Source organism: Podarcis raffonei, chromosome 2 (genome assembly GCF_027172205.1).
Source record: "Podarcis raffonei isolate rPodRaf1 chromosome 2, rPodRaf1.pri, whole genome shotgun sequence".
In the NCBI taxonomy this organism is placed as follows: Eukaryota; Metazoa; Chordata; class Lepidosauria; order Squamata; family Lacertidae; genus Podarcis; species Podarcis raffonei.
This window is the reverse complement of record NC_070603.1, coordinates 25,403,055-25,419,790: the sequence shown is the minus strand read 5'-3', so window position 1 is coordinate 25,419,790 and position 16,736 is coordinate 25,403,055. Positions and strand designations below refer to the sequence as shown.

Here is a 16,736-nt window from a genome sequence, read left to right as displayed (position 1 = left end):
TGCTCCCCTTATTGGCGTCACCTCAACAACAGAAATCCAGTAGGATTCAGAAAAGATTTCCCTATGGCAGGAAGGAACTCTGTTGCCATGGAAAACCCCACTGCACCTGTTGAAGGTGCGGGCAGGAATTACTAAACTAATGCTGGCAGGAATACCTGGAACCTTGGAAGGGAAGAATAGGGCTAGCGATGGAGCCACTGGATCAAAAATCAGTCTGTTTCCCTTGGAGGAACTGATCCAGGACTCTTTGCTGCACCATCCACAAAGAATAAAAATTAACTGCCCAGGTAGGCAGGAGCCGGCAGAACTGCCCTTCTTCAGCCCTAGTAAAGATTCTTCCCCACGGCACCATTTTATTTTATTTATTACAAAAGCAGAATAACACTGTATTCAACTTGGAGGTTCCCAAAGCATCTTACAGAGTACAGCAAGCCACAAGCCACATAATTACTAAAATCAACAGAGCAGCAAAGTGAACATAAAGCAGAAATTGCCTGCGTAATGGCATTGCCTGCCATTTTACATGCTGCACTCACTGAAGTGTATTTCAAACATCCTGCAATAAATAAATAAAAACTTACGTTTTTCTGCTCTACTTTTAACCAAAGAACCATCAACCTTTTGGCTTTTAAATTGGCATAGGAGCAGATGGTAACACTGTAAATGAATACAACACACTGCAGGTAGTGAGGAACTTTCAATAATGTGCAGTAATTAAGGGAGTCTTTGTATTTCCTTTTTTGTTTTTGTATTAAAAATATGACCCCTGATTTCATTTGCAAAACATTGCAGGGTATCCTATGGCTGCCATATTTCAAGTTGTAGAGCTTTTTTTGGGGGGGGGCAAAGTTGGTCTTTTATTTACAGTGGGACCTGAGAAAGGAGACACTCTTTGTAGTTTGAAGGTTGAAGCCATGTGGGCATTTGTTTGTGTCTGGAGAGTGCAGAAGACTGCTCTTATAGGGAGGTACGCTGCCCACTGCTTTGGGTGTCAACCAACCAAATCATACTTGTACTCATTCTGATTAGTTGAGTTTGTTAATTTCAGTGGGTCTTCTCTGAGTATGACTAACATTGGATATAACCCCTTATTCTTTTCAGGCAGCCCTAAGTAAAGCACAAACTTTCACCTGACAAAAACTAAGAGCATGAACCCTAATTAGCTCTACCTTCTCCTCTTTGCAGGTGTGCTTAACGTTTTGCTCTGCTACATCCCATGACATTGCTACCCACAAGACCCATGTGTGCCTCCCATACATAGATCCCCATTCTTCCTGAAGTCTGCATTCAGGCTATGACCATTTGTAGTCCACACACCCAGCTCTGTAGGGTATGGAAGTTCTGATATATGTACAGTGGTACCTCGGTTTACAAACTCAATCCATTCTGGAAGTCCGTTCTTAAACCGAAACTGTTCTTAAACCGAGGCGTGCCTTCCCTAATGAGGCCTCCTGCTGTCAGTGCCCTTCCACCATTCAGATTTCATTCTTAGACCGAGGTAAAGTTCTCAGACCGGGACACTACTTCCGGTTTTGCGGAGTTCGTAAACTGAATTGTTCGTAAATAGGACTGTTCTTATACCGAGGTACCACTGTATATGAAACATGCCTACATTGAGCTCTATAACCTGAGTCACCTTCCCTCAGGAAAGGTGACAGATTGGATTGTATTCTGTGTTCTTAATCATTTTGTTGTGTTTTCATGTTATGCATAACTCAAATTTAATTTCCCTCCTGCAGGTTTTGTGCCTTATTGGCTACGTACCATCGGTAATTCTGTTCCATTATGTTGTCTCTTTCACCTTCAAAACAATACAAAACACCAAAGAATTTTGGTCATTAATTTTTTCAACAGTAAGTAAAAGTGCAGTACTTGATACATCTTTCCTAGTTAATGCAATTTAGTATTTTAATTGATTGTTCTATTTAAGAAATAATTATATGTCTTTTTTTCATTTGGGTTGTAGCTCAGTCCTGCAAGTGCATAGTTTGCTGTGCAGCATGAAACCATACTTTGCAGAATTAATTATTTGTCTCTTAGGCACTATTTACTGTTCCTTTTATTCTGGATATTACTTTTTGCTTTCTTAGCAAAAGCAATCTATACAGCTGGTTTTTCAGTAGCCCACATGCAAATGAATGCTACAACATTTTTTAAAGATGGATAAAAAGAAATCAAATGGTGCTCTATTTTTATTGTAATTATCTTTATTTCTTTTCCCTTTTCAGGTAGCCTTGATTTGTGTTATTGTTATTGATGTAGCTTTTATTCAGTCGTACGCAATAGCAATTATAATTCACACATGCTTTTCTATCTTCATCCCAATATATCCTCTTATTGGGTGTCTCATTTCTCTAACTGAGGTAAGTTTGCAGTGAACTGAAACAGTGATAAATTTTGTCTGTAGTTTCAAAAGTCTGGTGTGCAGGAGGCAATACATTTAATTAAAATTTCATTCCACATCACTCACTACATGACTTAAGACTAGTTATGGGCAACCATAGCTGGGATCAAGAAACTGAACTATTTTGAAAGGTGGGAAACAGGTTGTTGTTATTTCTTGCAAACAACAACTGTTCATATATAGCATTTGATATAGCAATCTGATTTTAGGGGTATTCCAATAAAAGGGTAATTCAGATTGAAATCCACTTTGTGTTGGGATTCAGGGTAGGCATGTGGATTGGGTCAAGGTGTCCTTCCATCCAGCCCTGTTGGCCTCCATGTGTATTGGAATTACTTAAGCTATTTTCTTATTTTGGTGGACAGGGGGTGCAATAGTTTGGTTTGTCAAACACAATTCTGAATCAAACCAGCTAGTGTATACCCTCTGCTAGTCAGCAGTAGACTGATCTTCTTTACAATACCATGGATTATGAGAGGTGCCATATTTACTCGAATGTAATGCACATATTTCCTGGCCAAATTGCACTGTGAAAATTAGGGTGCGTGTTAGATTTGATGGCATATTTGCATTCACTAGCAAATGCTTTTTTAGTTTCAAGGTTTTGAAAATTGAGGTGCGCCTTAGATTTGATTGTGCATTAGATTCGCTTAAATACAGTATTAGATAGCAGTTCAAGATAGATGTTCTCAGTAGTGACCCCTGACTTTGGAATGCCCTCCCCTCTCAGATGCAAGTTGTACCAGCACTGATGGAGTTTCAACACCAGCCTATTCATTAAAGCATTGTACCAAGTGTTGATTCTCACCTTTTTGATCTAGTTATGTTGTCCACATATTGCTTTTATTTAAGTTGTACTTAAATGAAATCTACTGTTTTTCTTGTATTTTGATGCTCTCTTTGAAACAAGGAAAATCAGGTTGGTTCGTTGTAAAAATGTATGCTTTTTGATGAGCTTCCTGCAAAAATCAGTTTGTGGAAGAAATAATTCAAAGAAATTAATTGTTTCGAAAAGCATTGTAAAAGCATTTTCTAAATGGTAATATTAAAAAAATGAACTCAGAATGACTAGTAGAAATATGAAGGGGGAAATATTGAAATAAGCATTTTCTATATTGTTAGGTAGCAGAGAAGCTTGGTCGAAATATGGAAAGAAATACAGAAAGGCTATTGGTTTCAACAATAGCGGTAGGCACCATATTTTCCCCTAAGAATTTAAGAGATGGGTTGTCTGGATACACTTTTACATGTAATGATAAGGTGTTATTGTTTTTATTTTATTTCATAAAATGTATATACTACTTGCATGTAAAAAACCTCAAAGCGGTTTACAAAAAGGTGTGGGGCAGGTGAGCATTGTTTAGAGAAAGCTGCCTCTTGGGTCATATTTGATCCCCTGGCCGGGGAAGACATGGCTGTAATCATGGTCATTAAACTGAGCTTAAAGGGTTCTTTTAGAGTTATTTTGCTAAAAGATAGAAGCAAGTGTATGCTGGTGCAACTAGTCTTGCTTCTAACACGAGCTGAAGATCAGCCATTTTTGATGCACTATTCCTGAAACTCCCACCACTGTGGCATATAAATGATATTGAAGGATGTTTAGCACAAGCTGGGTTCAGGCGTCCTCCTAATTGCTTAAATAAATAAATAGTTGTGGAGACAACTGACAGATGGGTGCAGAAAGGGAAATGTAATGAAGGTCTTAAGATGCTCCATCAGTCTTAATTGTATTGTATATATTGCTTTGTGAAGCCTCATGTGAAGTGTGATACATAAATAAATAAATAAATAAATAAATAAATAATATTTTATTTATCATTGTATTTATATTCTACTTTTTCTTCAAAGAGTTCAAGGTGGCATACACACTTACTCCCTCCCCCCTTTTATCCTCTAAACAACCCTGTGAGGTAGGTAAGGCTGAGAAGGAATGACTGGCCTAAGGTCACCCAGTGAGATTCACGGCCAAGTGGGGATTTGAACCCTGGGCTCCCAGGTCCTACTGGGACGTGGGTGGCGCTGTGGGTTAAACCACAGAGCTTAGGACTTGCCGATCAGAAGGTTGGCGGTTCAAATCCCCGCGACAGGGTGAGCTCCCGTTGCTTGGTCCCTGCTCCTGCCAACCTAGCAGTTCAAAAGCACGTCAAAGTGCAAGTAGATAAATAGGTACCGTTCTGGCGGGAAGGTAAACGCCGTTTCCGTGTGCTGCTCTGGTTCGCCAGAAGCGGCTTAGTCATTCTGGCTACTTGACCTGGAAGCTGTACGCCGGCTCCCTTGGCCAATAAAGCGAGATGAGCGCCGCAACCCCAGTCAGCCACAACTGGACCTAATGGTCAGGGGTCCCTTTACCTTTACCTTACTCCCAGGTCCTAGTCCAGCACTCTAACCACTACACCACACTGGCTCTAACTTACACTGTTTTGTGGGAAGAGAGTGGAGCAATGTGCAATCCAAGAGGGGGGATGCATCTAGGGTCCTTTGCAAAGGAGAAAATCCATTTTATTTAACGTGCTTATTCCTTTATTCTCTTTTAGCCCTACTTGCAATGTGTCATTTGGCTCTTCCTTCTACGCTATCTTGAGGTTAAATGTGGAGGCAAATCAATGAGAAATGACCCATTTTTCAGGTTGGTATGCCTCTATGTACAGTACTGAAATTACTACACCAAGGCAGAGTTAGTTAGTAGTGAACTGCAACAAAGTATATACATTAAAAGTTTCTTGGTCCATGGAGAAGTGATCACTTGCTGAGGGCTTAAGGGAGGGCTGGAGTTATTACTTAGATAGGCAATACTTTTAGGGACGATAGTGAAGCAATTGGAGTCCAAGAGTTTGCCCTGGAATCCTTGCAATGCCACAACTTTTTCTGTTCACGATCTAAGAGTTGTGTCCTTGACATTCTTTCTGACGCTACTTTATTAGGAAAACTAAAATAACACAAAATAATGTGTATGCTTTCCTAGTTTGTGGATCAGACAAATATATTGTAGCCATCAGCACCAGAGAGTTTATTTGAACTTTCTCCCAAGTCAAACACTTCAAATATGCTTTAGAATGAGAAGGAAAACAAAACCTTCGCACAGCTTCTCTGAACACCCACCCATCATCCAACTATTTCTTTAGCTGATTGAGTACCATATTTTTCACTCTATAGGACACACCCGACCATAGGACGCACCTAATTTTAGAGGGGGAGAACAAAGGAAAACATTTCTCTCCCTCTCTGCGCAGCGCCCCTTCAGCAAAGCGGCAGGAGAAACAGAGCCGCTTCCATTTCTCCTCCTGCTTCGCTGAAGGGGTGCTGCACAGAGAGGGAAAGATGTGTAGCAGCTCTCCAGCGAAGTGAAGCCTCTGGAACGCGGCAGGAGCGCTCCCACTGCACTTCGGAGGCTTCACGTTGCTTTCACTGAAGCCATGGAGCCTGCATTTGCTCCATAAGACGCACACACATTTCCCCTTAATTTTTGGAGGGGGAAAAGTGCGTCTTATAGAGCGAAAAATACGGTATGTGATGATTCTTACATGAAAGAGCATTCTTCTTACTGTTGCACATAAGAAACTGAATCAGGGATAAATGGGATATTATCAGCGATTGCAGCGTGAATGCTGCTACCTTCTCATTCACCCAATCACTCTTTGATCCAGCAAAATATCTCACTTGTCTATTTTAGGTGTTTTTCTAGCCAATTCTGTCACAAGGTCACATTGGACAGGGAAGTATCAATATGGTTTCATGTAGGTCTACCTGATGGCATTATTTCTGTTAGTTCTATCTGTTCAGAGGTCCCAATGAGCAGATTTTAAATATATCTCCTTAACTTCAGAACTCCTGCGAAGCTAAAGGCCAGGAAATCGCCAGATGTGCCATTTGACGAGGATGAGGATGAAGATGTTGTGGCTGAGAGGTTGAGGGTTAAGGAGATGACAACGAGCCAGAGCTGTCAGGAGGTAAATCTTGCTCTTCAGTATCAACCCTGTGAACCTACTGGCACCTGGTCGTACTGTAAGACCTGTATAAGGGGTGATGTGCCTTACCTCTCTTATAGTGATAGTCTGTTTCAAAAAACACAATTTCCAAATCACGAGTTATGCACCTTGTTTAACTAACAATCCCTGGTTAGCAGAAGACATGCTAAGTTTATGGGAACTGAAAGTAAATGCCCATGAAATCCTTCTCCTGGCTGCACAGGTGAGCATGTGAGGTTGAGGCTTTGCTCAGGCTTGTTTCAACTTGTGCATGTAGCAAGAAAGCATGGTTTAGTTTTCCATGTGCGTTATTAATTAAGCTCTGTTATCTTTTGTTTCACCAGAAACCTGCCATTTTGGTCAGCAATTTACATAAAGATTATGATGAAAGGACAGATTTTCTTCTTGGAAGAAAAATCAAGAAGGTGGCAACCAATCAGGTCTTTTTTTGTGTAAAAAAAGGTTAGTTGTAAAAATAAATAAGTCGGGAAATAAAATGCACCATCTCATTAAACAGAACTGCACATTTTACGTGTTTGCCTTTTCTTTTTCCAGGAGAAATTATGGGACTGCTAGGCCCCAATGGAGCTGGGAAGAGCACACTGATTAATATGTTGGTGGGAGAAGTAGAACCAACCTCAGGCCAGGTATTCAAGTGCAACCTGAAGCTAGTGTCCCCCTCTTCCATCCAGAACAGGTTTCATAGCTCAGGCTGTAGTCCTTTTTTTTCAGAGGGTAAAAAATGTTATTTCATACTGAGGATCCATACTCTTTTCTGGATATTTCTTTCCAGCTGGCACGTAAATACCTAAACCTCAGCTAGATGCCCAAAGAAGATTATGCAAGAGTGGTGTGTCCATTATTGGAAATGTTCATGCATATGAATTTTCAGTGCCTAACTCCTTTTTGGTTTCATGGATAATCTCAGAACTATGAACTGGGGGGGGGGTCACAAGACCTACTAAAATACATGGTTGAGAGTTGTGAACAGACTCATGTTTGCTTTGCTTCTAAAGCTAACACTTTTAGAGGGGGTACAATGGATTTTCCGTTCATATGATATATGGCTTAGATTCAGAAATAGGCACTGGGATGTTGTGACTTCCCATAGGAAGGCTATATCCCAGATGGCTCCTGGTATATAAAAGAGTGATCATGTAGTAAAACCAAACCTGAGCATTTCTTGTCATTTTTTTTTTAAATTTAACTTTCCATACAATCAACTTTTCTGCATGTTAACTGCAAACTATATGTAAAAATATTGAATAAGGACTGGTATATTCACAGGTGCTGATGGGAGATTATTCTTTAGGCGAAAATAACAAGGATAGCTCCATGAGATTTATGGGATACTGTCCACAGACAAATCCACTTTGGCCTGATATTACATTGCAGGAACATTTTGAAATTTATGGTGCTATCAAAGGAATGAGTGAAAGTAACATGAAAGAATTCATAAAATGGTAAATATATATTTTAAACAAACACTTCGTTTACATTCAGAGAAGTTTCTTCTCTCTTACTTTGGTATAATTTCTCCCTGAAAATGGTTGTTAGCTTCAACTTAAAAACCACACCACACAGATTCTTGTAGATACACAGATATATCTAAGACATAAATTTGCATCATTTTATTTTTAGGCTGATGAAAGCTGTAGTTCAGATTCTGCTTTCTGTTATGTATCAAAATCTTCTGTGCTAGTTTGAAAGGTAATTTGTAGTCAACAGTCTAAGTTACAGACAAAATTGTCAGGTTGCAAGACTTTTCTGGTCACATCTCTTAAAACACCATTAAAAAAACACTTAAGCTACCTGTGGCATACATCTTGATTATTTCTGTAGGGAAGATCAATCCAGTTAAAACCACAAATAGTGTAAAGTTAACTGGAGATCAAATAATACTAGCTAAAACACAAAATGTCATATGAAGTAATTTACTTGAAAAAGAACTAATGAGCATACGCTAAAGTTCTCTAATACTGGTTTCTTAGAATGTTTAACACTGTATACTTTTGTTTTTCTCCAGCATTTCCCATGCACTTGACCTCAAGGAACATCTACAGAAAAGAGCAAAGGACCTTGGAGTAGGAATCAAACGAAAGGTATTTGATTGTTGTTTTTAAGCTGAATTGCTAAACCAAAAATCCAGGATCAATAAGCCTGGATATGCATGACCACTGTGAATCCACACATTCTTGTTTCATATGAGCGGCAAAACAAACCATTGCTTATTATTGTGTGCAAACCCAGAAACTATGGTTAATCACCAAAGCAAGCCAGGGGGCATTAAGCCAAAAAACATTGCTTAATAACCTGGCTTCTTTTGAAGCTAGTTTCTAGGTTTGCTCACAATGGAAAGCTGTGCTAAAAATCTTGGCTTGTTCTGCCACTGGTAGGAAGGAAGGAGCAAAGTAGTAGGAAATGGGCTGCATGATGATGCACATCACTTGTGCATATCCCAGATTTAAGTCAGGATTTTTGGCTTGGCATTAATGTTCAAATGCAGCCAATGGTGCACTGTATAATGGTCACCCTTCCCTTACTTCCCTTCTCTTTCAGTTATGCTTTGCTCTTAGTATGCTTGGTAACCCTAACGTTACTCTATTAGATGAGCCATCTACTGGTATGGACCCTGTAGGGATACAGCAGATGTGGTGAGTAACCTCAAATATCATGGAGCCTTTATGTGGAAAGCAATATCACATGTGTGCGTTGCTTATATTATAACCATGCTTTGCTCATTATCTCTCTTCTGCTTCTGAACAGTAGGCTCAGCCTTTTTGTACAGTGGTGCCCCGCAAGACGAAAGCCTCGCAAGACGAAAAACTCGCTAGACAAAAGAGTTTTCCGTTTTTTGAGTCGTTCCGCAAGACGAATTTCCCTATGGGCTTGCTTCGCAAGACGAAATGTCTTGCGAGTTTGTTTCTTTTTTCTTAAAGCTGCTAAGCCGCTAATAGCCGCTAATAGCCATGCTTTGCAAGATGAAAAAACCGCAAGACGAAGAGACTCGCGGAACGGATTAATTTCGTCTTGCGAGGCACCCCTCTATCTTTGCAATATACATATCTTGAAGATACGTGCTTAGATAATCTATGCCATATTATTGGCTGCCTTCCTATTAATGCTGTAGGTGTATTCATTTATATATATATAATGGATGTTAAACAGGGCTAAAACAAACCTTCTCCCCTGAAGAGTTTATGGTCAGAATTGGGTGTGGCATTGGGGAACACTATTAGCTGATCCTTTCCACCCTCTTTGCTGTTTCCTCTTTCATGTTGACCAGGCATAGGCAAACTCGGCCCGCCAGATGTTTTGGGACTACAACTCCCATCATCCCTAGCTAACAGGACCAGTGGTCAGGGATGATGGGAATTGTAGTCTCAAAACATCTGGAGGGCTGAGTTTGCCTATGCCTGATGTTGATACACAGTAGCTTTGTTCCCACTGGCTGTTCTTTTTCTTTCACAGAACTTCCATGGCACCAGCTGCATGTCACGACTAAGCGCTTATCCAGACTGCCTTTTGTGCCATGTTTCTAAGGCATCGGTTTAAAGCTTTGAGCATTCCTGTTACGTTGCATTTTCCAGATATAGGCCTGCCTTTTAAAGGCCCATGTCTTAGCGTTTTGCTTTGTTTTTTGTCCTGGCGCTTTCCCCAAGAAAGCCTGCATTTCACCGCTGAATCAGAACAAAGGGCAACTGGGTTTTACGTGAATTGCCATTTGCTCCGATTCAGCAGTAAAACGTTGGTTTTCCCAGGGAAAGCACCAGGACAAAAAACAAAGCAAAACGCTAAGACATGGGCCTTTAAAAGGCAGACCTATATCTGGAAAATGCAACGTAACAGGAAGTCTGGATGATCCCTAAATGTCAGAGGGAATGTGAGGAGAGAATGCATTTGGTGGCTACTCACAGTATACCACTGCCTGTACATTTCCAATCCTCTGTTTCATCCCCCACTCACTTGCGGAAGATCCAACAAATGATCTTATGCCCTTTAAATGTAACTGCACACCGAAAGAGCAACAATTTGTAACTTATTCACCATAGGAAAGCAATTCGGGCAGCCTTAAAAAGTAAGGAGAGAGCAGCAATTCTGACAACTCATTATATGGAAGAAGCAGAGGCTGTGTGTGATCGAGTCGCAATCTTGGTGTCTGGAAAATTAAGGTACTTCCTTGGCATCTTGAGTGAAGAAGCTCAGATTTTTATTGTTAAAAACGAATTTAATGCCAAAATCTATTATTTTGTTTGCCTGTCTCTCTCCCCCAAAACTGATAGGTGCATTGGTACAGTTCAACATCTCAAGAGTAAATTTGGCAGAGGATATTTCTTAGAAATGAAATTAAGAGAAGTGCCGGATTTACAGCAGAAGGAGCGTCTTCAAAGGATGGTTTTGCGCATCTTTCCAAATGCAAGTTGCCAGAAAAGGTAGAAATCAATAGTTGAAGTTTCTGAGCATTAAAAAGAAAAAGTGCTTACCATTCTTTTTTCAAGCAATCACTTTAAAAATAAAAGCAGAGAGAAAATCTTACAATTAGAAAAGAAAACACTATTGCTAAAATGTATTATTTTTCTATGAGAGCTCTTGTACACTTTGGGCTTTGAGTAATGCTTACTAGAGAAACATACCTTATAGACCAGAGGTTCTGGAAATGTGGTCCAAGGCCCACCAAAGAAACTGGCATAGTAAAGTAACCAGCATTCCCCTTGTCTATTTTGCTATGCAGAAGGCAGGAAGCTGGCATTCCTGTCAGCATTTGCTGTGCCAAGGATCTGTCCAGGCATGGAGTTCACTACCCCCACCCCCTTCAGCTTGGCTGAATCATCCATTATTATTTTCTTGATGTGATGGGAGCAGAGAGGTGCAAATCTAAGACTGGTGCTGATTTAAGCTCTCTCCTCATAGTGTTCGAGTGAAAGAACCCTTAATTAGAGTGGTACCTTGAGTTACGAACTCCGCTAACCTGGAAGAGTTACCTTGAGTTGAGAACTTTGCCCCAGGATGAGAACGGAAATTGTGTGCCGGCAGCGCAGTGGCAGCAAGAGGCCCCATTAAGAACAGTTTCAGGTTAAATCGTTCCGGAGGTCTGTTCTTAAGTTCGTAACTAGAGGTACCACTGTACTGCTATGGTTAACACATTTTCATTCTCAAAATAGATGGAACTTGGTACATGGAAGGTTTCATCAGTGAATGCTTTGGCAACTAGGCAAGCACCTTGAATGCCTCCCTCTCGTACCATCTAAAACCTTCCTATTAGATAAAACCTCTAGTTTGATTCAGTTATTGTACCTGTTTGGCTACATTGTACAAAATGCTTAACACCTGCAACTTTACTCCAAGCAATTTTGTGATTCTCATTTCTGCTTAGTTGTGGTGGTATGTACTTGTGTCTGGTTTTTGTTGTTGTGTTGCAGCATTGCCTCTGTTTTGGCTTACAAAATTCCAAAGGAAGATGTCCACTCGCTTGCAGTATCTTTTTCTAAACTGGAGGAAGGTGAGGCAACAATTTACTAAGTAGAATCTTCATCACTGGGTTCTAAGTTATCCATCCAAATCTCATAGTAATCTGAATTCACCCTGCCAAACTCCCACATTGTCCCCAAACACTATGTAAACAACACATTCCTTTATCCAAACGTTAGATTACCTACAAGCTTTTATCGTCCCCCAGGCCATTTGCCTTGGTGCGTGTGTCGCCTTCTTCCCTTGCTTTTGTGAGGCATAGTAAAGTTAGAGCATTTTAAAGAGGCACAGGATTGCCTCCTGAGAAATAAACTTGCCATTCCCTTAGAGCCACAAGGTATGTTTGGCAGGCTACAGTGTCCTTAAACATTTAAATCAACTGCACTACAACTTGACAGTGGCTTTCCCATTGAGGACAGCTGGGTTCCTGCACCCTGTTATGGCCACTTCTGGCCATACTGATTTTAGTTGATTGTGTGTGTGTATGTATTCTTTTGATGCCTATGATTGTAAATACTTCTTTTTAACATTTCTAACAGCAAGACATGCTTTTAATATTGAAGAGTACAGCTTTTCTCAAGCAACACTGGAACAGGTAATTTAACCGTTTTTCAAGAACAGAGCATGCCAGCCCTAGAAAATAAGTTTGAAACGCGGTGTCTCCATTTACATTTCTTAAATAAAATTGTCATTTTATAATTCATAAATTGGTTACATACCTAATGATGTTTTGTCACATAGTGGGAGGTGTCATTGGGAATTGATCCCCCAGAAGAAAAACCTCTATGTTTACATGTACAGATGATTTGTAGTATAGCACTGTTGTCTGGTGGAGATTTAGAAACCTATACTAGCTTAGAGCACTATTCTGCCTGACTGGGCAGAATCCATGTATTAATTCATGTATCTTCTTCATTTCAGGTATTTATGGAACTTGTCAAAGAGCAAGAAGAGGAAGAGAGCAATTTTGGAACCCTAAATGGAACAATTAGTTGGGAAAGATCCCAGGGGGAGAGAGTTATTTTCTGATTTGTTTCACACTGCAGAAATTCAAGAGCTTCACTTGTCAGGGTTTTTGCTAAATATTTGTTTGCTGTGGCCTAGAGAACAAATATCTTACAGAGCCTATTCCTGAACAATTGAGTAAACCTTCTTTGCCTTATGAAATACCTTTATTTTTGAATACTCTTACTACTATTCTAAGACTTGCTTCTTTTTTAAAAAAGTAATAATGAAAACCTTTATGATTTTATCCTTTTGTTTTGTTCTGTAGTAATGGTGGAAAGAGGGCAATGTACTTAATATATTGTTTGGGGGCAATTTATTTTTCAAGAAACTCATTAGCTTTAAGAGAAGGACCATGGCTGGGCCCCAGTGAACTCTTTCTAACCCACTAAATTTAAGCTTCAGGTAAGACCAATCGTCCTATTTCAGTGGGTTAAGGAAGGGTTAACTGAGATGGGACTTACCACAGCGATTCCCAACTGCAGTGCGAATACTAAAGAACCTGATGCAACACTGTGCTAGCATCAGCTGAAGAATACACGTGCAGTCTGTAGTGCCTAGGGAAGATCATGTTGCCACTTTACAAATATCCAGCAATGATGTGTTCGCAGCAAAGGCAGCATTAGCTGCTGCTGACCTAATTGAATGAGCATGAACCTTTGTTTGCCAGGGTCATTGCTGAAGTGCTTGTTAACACTCTATTGCACTACAGTACTTTAAAAAAAGCAATTGCACTTCCAGAAATCCCCTCATCTCAGTCAAAAAACAATGGGAGTACAATATGGGTTATGAAATAAACCCTGCCCAATGGACTAAACTGTGGTCTAAACCTCCCTTTAAATCCATATCAGCGAAAAGAAGGCAACTCACATTGAAACTTAATCTCTAGATGGTACCTAACAATGCAAAAGGTGGTGCTGACACACCCAGGAACCCCACCAAAATGCTGGAGCGGTTGTACCCTTTTGGACATCAGTCCTACAAGAAATAGGCAAAATAACAAAACAGGTACTAGAAGCCACCCGAGAACTGGCCCTACTGAATATTTTCCAAGACAGTAGGCACATTCACACTCCAAAGAACTCATAACCCACCTATGCTCAGCAGCCAGGATCATCATAACTAGACACTGGAGGTGACCTTCAGGAGTGAACATAAGCCACTGGGACCAAACTGTCTGGGAAAACCTAAGCAACAAATTGAAACTAGCATGGGGACAAACAAAAGAGGATGCCTTCACCCCATTGTGGCTCCCCTTTATCACATACAAAGCCCAACAAGACAAGAACCCACCGACTGCATATGAATTGATATGACTAACTTGACCTAACAACCCCTGCCCCTCACCCATGCAAACAAAACTCACTGCAGTCAACTGAAGGCAATCAACCAGGCCTTGCCTCCCAAGCTCCCTCACCGCCAGTGAAGACGAATGAATAGAAAGAGAACCTACCCATGTGACGCTGACACAAAACCTTGCACATAACACTATGTAAAATAATGAACATTTAATACTCCTCCCCCCCTTCTCCCCCAACCTTTTATTGACTAAAACATTAGCGTCTCATGTCGAATATGACTGATCTGTAGAAAGGACTCTGAACTGAAAACAGATGCTGTTTGTACTCATGTAACCCAATAAAAATTAATTTTAAAAAAGCAATTGCACTTCAGAATTAGTGACAAGGCATTTATGGCATTGTTCTAGCTCCCCCTTTTGGGTTACATGTTCTGAACAACAGTCACATTATCCAGAATAGATCTGGTCAGATGGGTATAGTCAGCATTTCATGAGCTCGAAATAAGTATTTTGCCTGCAGCCAATCACTTTAAGCCACTATGAATTACATTCAATAATGTCAAAATACATTTCAATATATGTGTAATGTGGTATAAGACTACCAATGCTCCATTTTGTTTTGGATGGTTTAAACCATTACCATTGCAAGTTGCAAAGAACCCTGTATACTGCATGCATGCATATGTCCATTTATTTAAATGGGTTTCTCTCACTTTTCCAATGCAAATTGTAAAGGCAACATGACTAAATCACTTTATACAGCATATTAAAGCATTGCATTATATTTTGCCATTTTTAATGTCAACACACAAGATGTACTACATGTTTGACAAACTTAACTTTTTGTGTTCCTTTTCAAGGTCTTTGCAATTTGTAGCAGCACACCCCAGTTCTAATGTTTTGATAACCATGGCAAGCAATGAATCTGTTCCATTGGCCGCTGGAATAACAAAATAGAGGAATAAACATTTATATGATACAATCATACTTGCATGTAATCAATTTCGGATTAGGTTGTAAAGAGAATAAAGTGGAGATCATATTATCACACCCCATGAGAAACTGAATTTGAATGAAAGCCATACCTTATATCTCTTCTTATGAAATTAAAGATGTTCCAGCCACTGATGTACTCTATAGTTTGATGGTTAAATTGTTGGTTCTAGCAGATTTGCATTTGTTTTAACATGCGTGCTTCCGGTAGACTTGGACAGATGTACGGTGACACCGTGCTGGCTTCATGGTGGTAGTCCTAACAAATCTTCCATCCAATCTTCCATTTTGCTTTTTTTTTTAATTAATAAAAAAAATGTAGTACTTGCAGTTTACAGAAGAAAGATTAGTCCTAGGAGCTGCTTGTCTGGAAACAATCTTAGAGAAGTATTGCCACTTTATTTTACATACATCATTTTACTTCAATCTCTAACAATATAAACCCATGAACAACAGCACCAGAAACAGAAATTATGCTCCGTTACAAGTCGTAACTTAGTACAATTTTCACAAATATATGTTCTGCAAATGCAAATATAATTTTTTTCAGATAAAATAAAAATATAATAATCTAGACCTCTTTATGGTTTGGCATTACAGATTAGTAAAGCATTCTTCAGCCTTAGCTGTCTTTCACTCCCTCCTTTCCTTATGGTTTCTAATATCTATGTAAAGCGAGGTACTGTATTAGGTAGTTACAATTCATGAATCTTGTGGGCAATGTGCAACCCGTTAATTTTCCTGCCAGCTTCATACAGCTTTGATCCAAAAAGAATATGTGCAGAGCAGCTTGTCTGTGCCTGGAAATGTTAAATAGTAGAGGAGCATCTTTCATTCATGCAACCCTTCAGTTCTCTGGAGCTTATGGAGATAAAAAGGAAAGCTTAGAATTGGAAGCAAATAATCTTCTAGAAAGTGCTTCTGGTGAAAGAAGGAAGCATGAGATGGTTGGATTTTAAACGGCATATTATTTAAATGAAGTTCTATGGGTTGATGCAGCTAATTTTGTCCACAGTTCCTATTTCACATACTGTATGAGTTGATGATACACTACAAAAGTGTTCGGGTGTTACTATGAAGTGTGATGAAGTAATGTTTATTTGAATTAAGTTTTAATGGATGTTGGGTAATATGTTCTGACATTTGTACTACATTGTGATGCATTTGACATGGGAAGTTTTCTGTCTGCTCCTGTGGAAGTTAGTTTACCTGCTGCTTGGGGCCTTAACTAACAGCTGCAATAATTTCTGAATTTTCAGTTTGGCACCATTGGCTGGAGCTGGACTAGAGGGGCCAGAAAAAAGTACATATTTAGCCAGGTGCTGGTTAGTTGGCGACAGCTGGACTTGTTGGTGCTTGATGTCATGGAGACAGCCAGAAGAAGACAGCAGAGGAAGAGCAGCAGTGAAAAAGAAGGAAGGCCTGGGTGGAGTGGCTTGTGGGAAAAGACTTGCTGGGGATAGCTGAATCACAAAGGCATTTACCCTTTTCCAACCTGATAAATATGCCAAACAGTACAATTTTATGTGCTAAGCTATACATAATGCATTTTATGGTTTTTAAGTAGTAAATTAAGCTGAGATGATATAAGAATTATGTA

The 16,736-nt window shown here is 39.8% G+C and overlaps 2 protein-coding genes across 9 annotated transcripts in view; one reads left to right on the top strand and one right to left on the bottom strand.

Moving 5' to 3' along the window:
* The window catches only part of LOC128407262 (cholesterol transporter ABCA5-like), a 49,040-nt gene extending 33,915 nt beyond the window's left edge, over nucleotides 1-15,125 (top strand). For all 7 annotated transcript variants that reach the window (XM_053375408.1, XM_053375406.1, XM_053375405.1 and 4 more), the window contains 15 exons: nucleotides 1,740-1,853; nucleotides 2,229-2,363; nucleotides 3,527-3,592; nucleotides 4,939-5,030; nucleotides 6,228-6,351; nucleotides 6,714-6,831; nucleotides 6,925-7,016; nucleotides 7,657-7,832; nucleotides 8,396-8,471; nucleotides 8,929-9,023; nucleotides 10,422-10,541; nucleotides 10,653-10,802; nucleotides 11,790-11,869; nucleotides 12,378-12,433; nucleotides 12,760-15,125. In XM_053375408.1, the coding sequence (XP_053231383.1) occupies nucleotides 1,740-1,853; nucleotides 2,229-2,363; nucleotides 3,527-3,592; nucleotides 4,939-5,030; nucleotides 6,228-6,351; nucleotides 6,714-6,831; nucleotides 6,925-7,016; nucleotides 7,657-7,832; nucleotides 8,396-8,471; nucleotides 8,929-9,023; nucleotides 10,422-10,541; nucleotides 10,653-10,802; nucleotides 11,790-11,869; nucleotides 12,378-12,433; nucleotides 12,760-12,867 (1,602 nt within the window). In that variant the 3' untranslated portion in view covers nucleotides 12,868-15,125. The remainder of the gene's footprint in view (nucleotides 1-1,739; nucleotides 1,854-2,228; nucleotides 2,364-3,526; nucleotides 3,593-4,938; nucleotides 5,031-6,227; nucleotides 6,352-6,713; nucleotides 6,832-6,924; nucleotides 7,017-7,656; nucleotides 7,833-8,395; nucleotides 8,472-8,928; nucleotides 9,024-10,421; nucleotides 10,542-10,652; nucleotides 10,803-11,789; nucleotides 11,870-12,377; nucleotides 12,434-12,759) is intronic.
* A 292-nt stretch (nucleotides 15,126-15,417) lies between these two features.
* LOC128407263 (ABC-type organic anion transporter ABCA8-like) overlaps nucleotides 15,418-16,736 on the bottom strand; it is a 55,587-nt gene continuing 54,268 nt past the window's right edge. For both annotated transcript variants that reach the window (XM_053375412.1, XM_053375411.1), the window contains one exon: nucleotides 15,418-15,997. In XM_053375412.1, coding sequence (XP_053231387.1) covers nucleotides 15,968-15,997 — 30 coding nt within the window. In that variant the 3' untranslated portion in view covers nucleotides 15,418-15,967. The remainder of the gene's footprint in view (nucleotides 15,998-16,736) is intronic.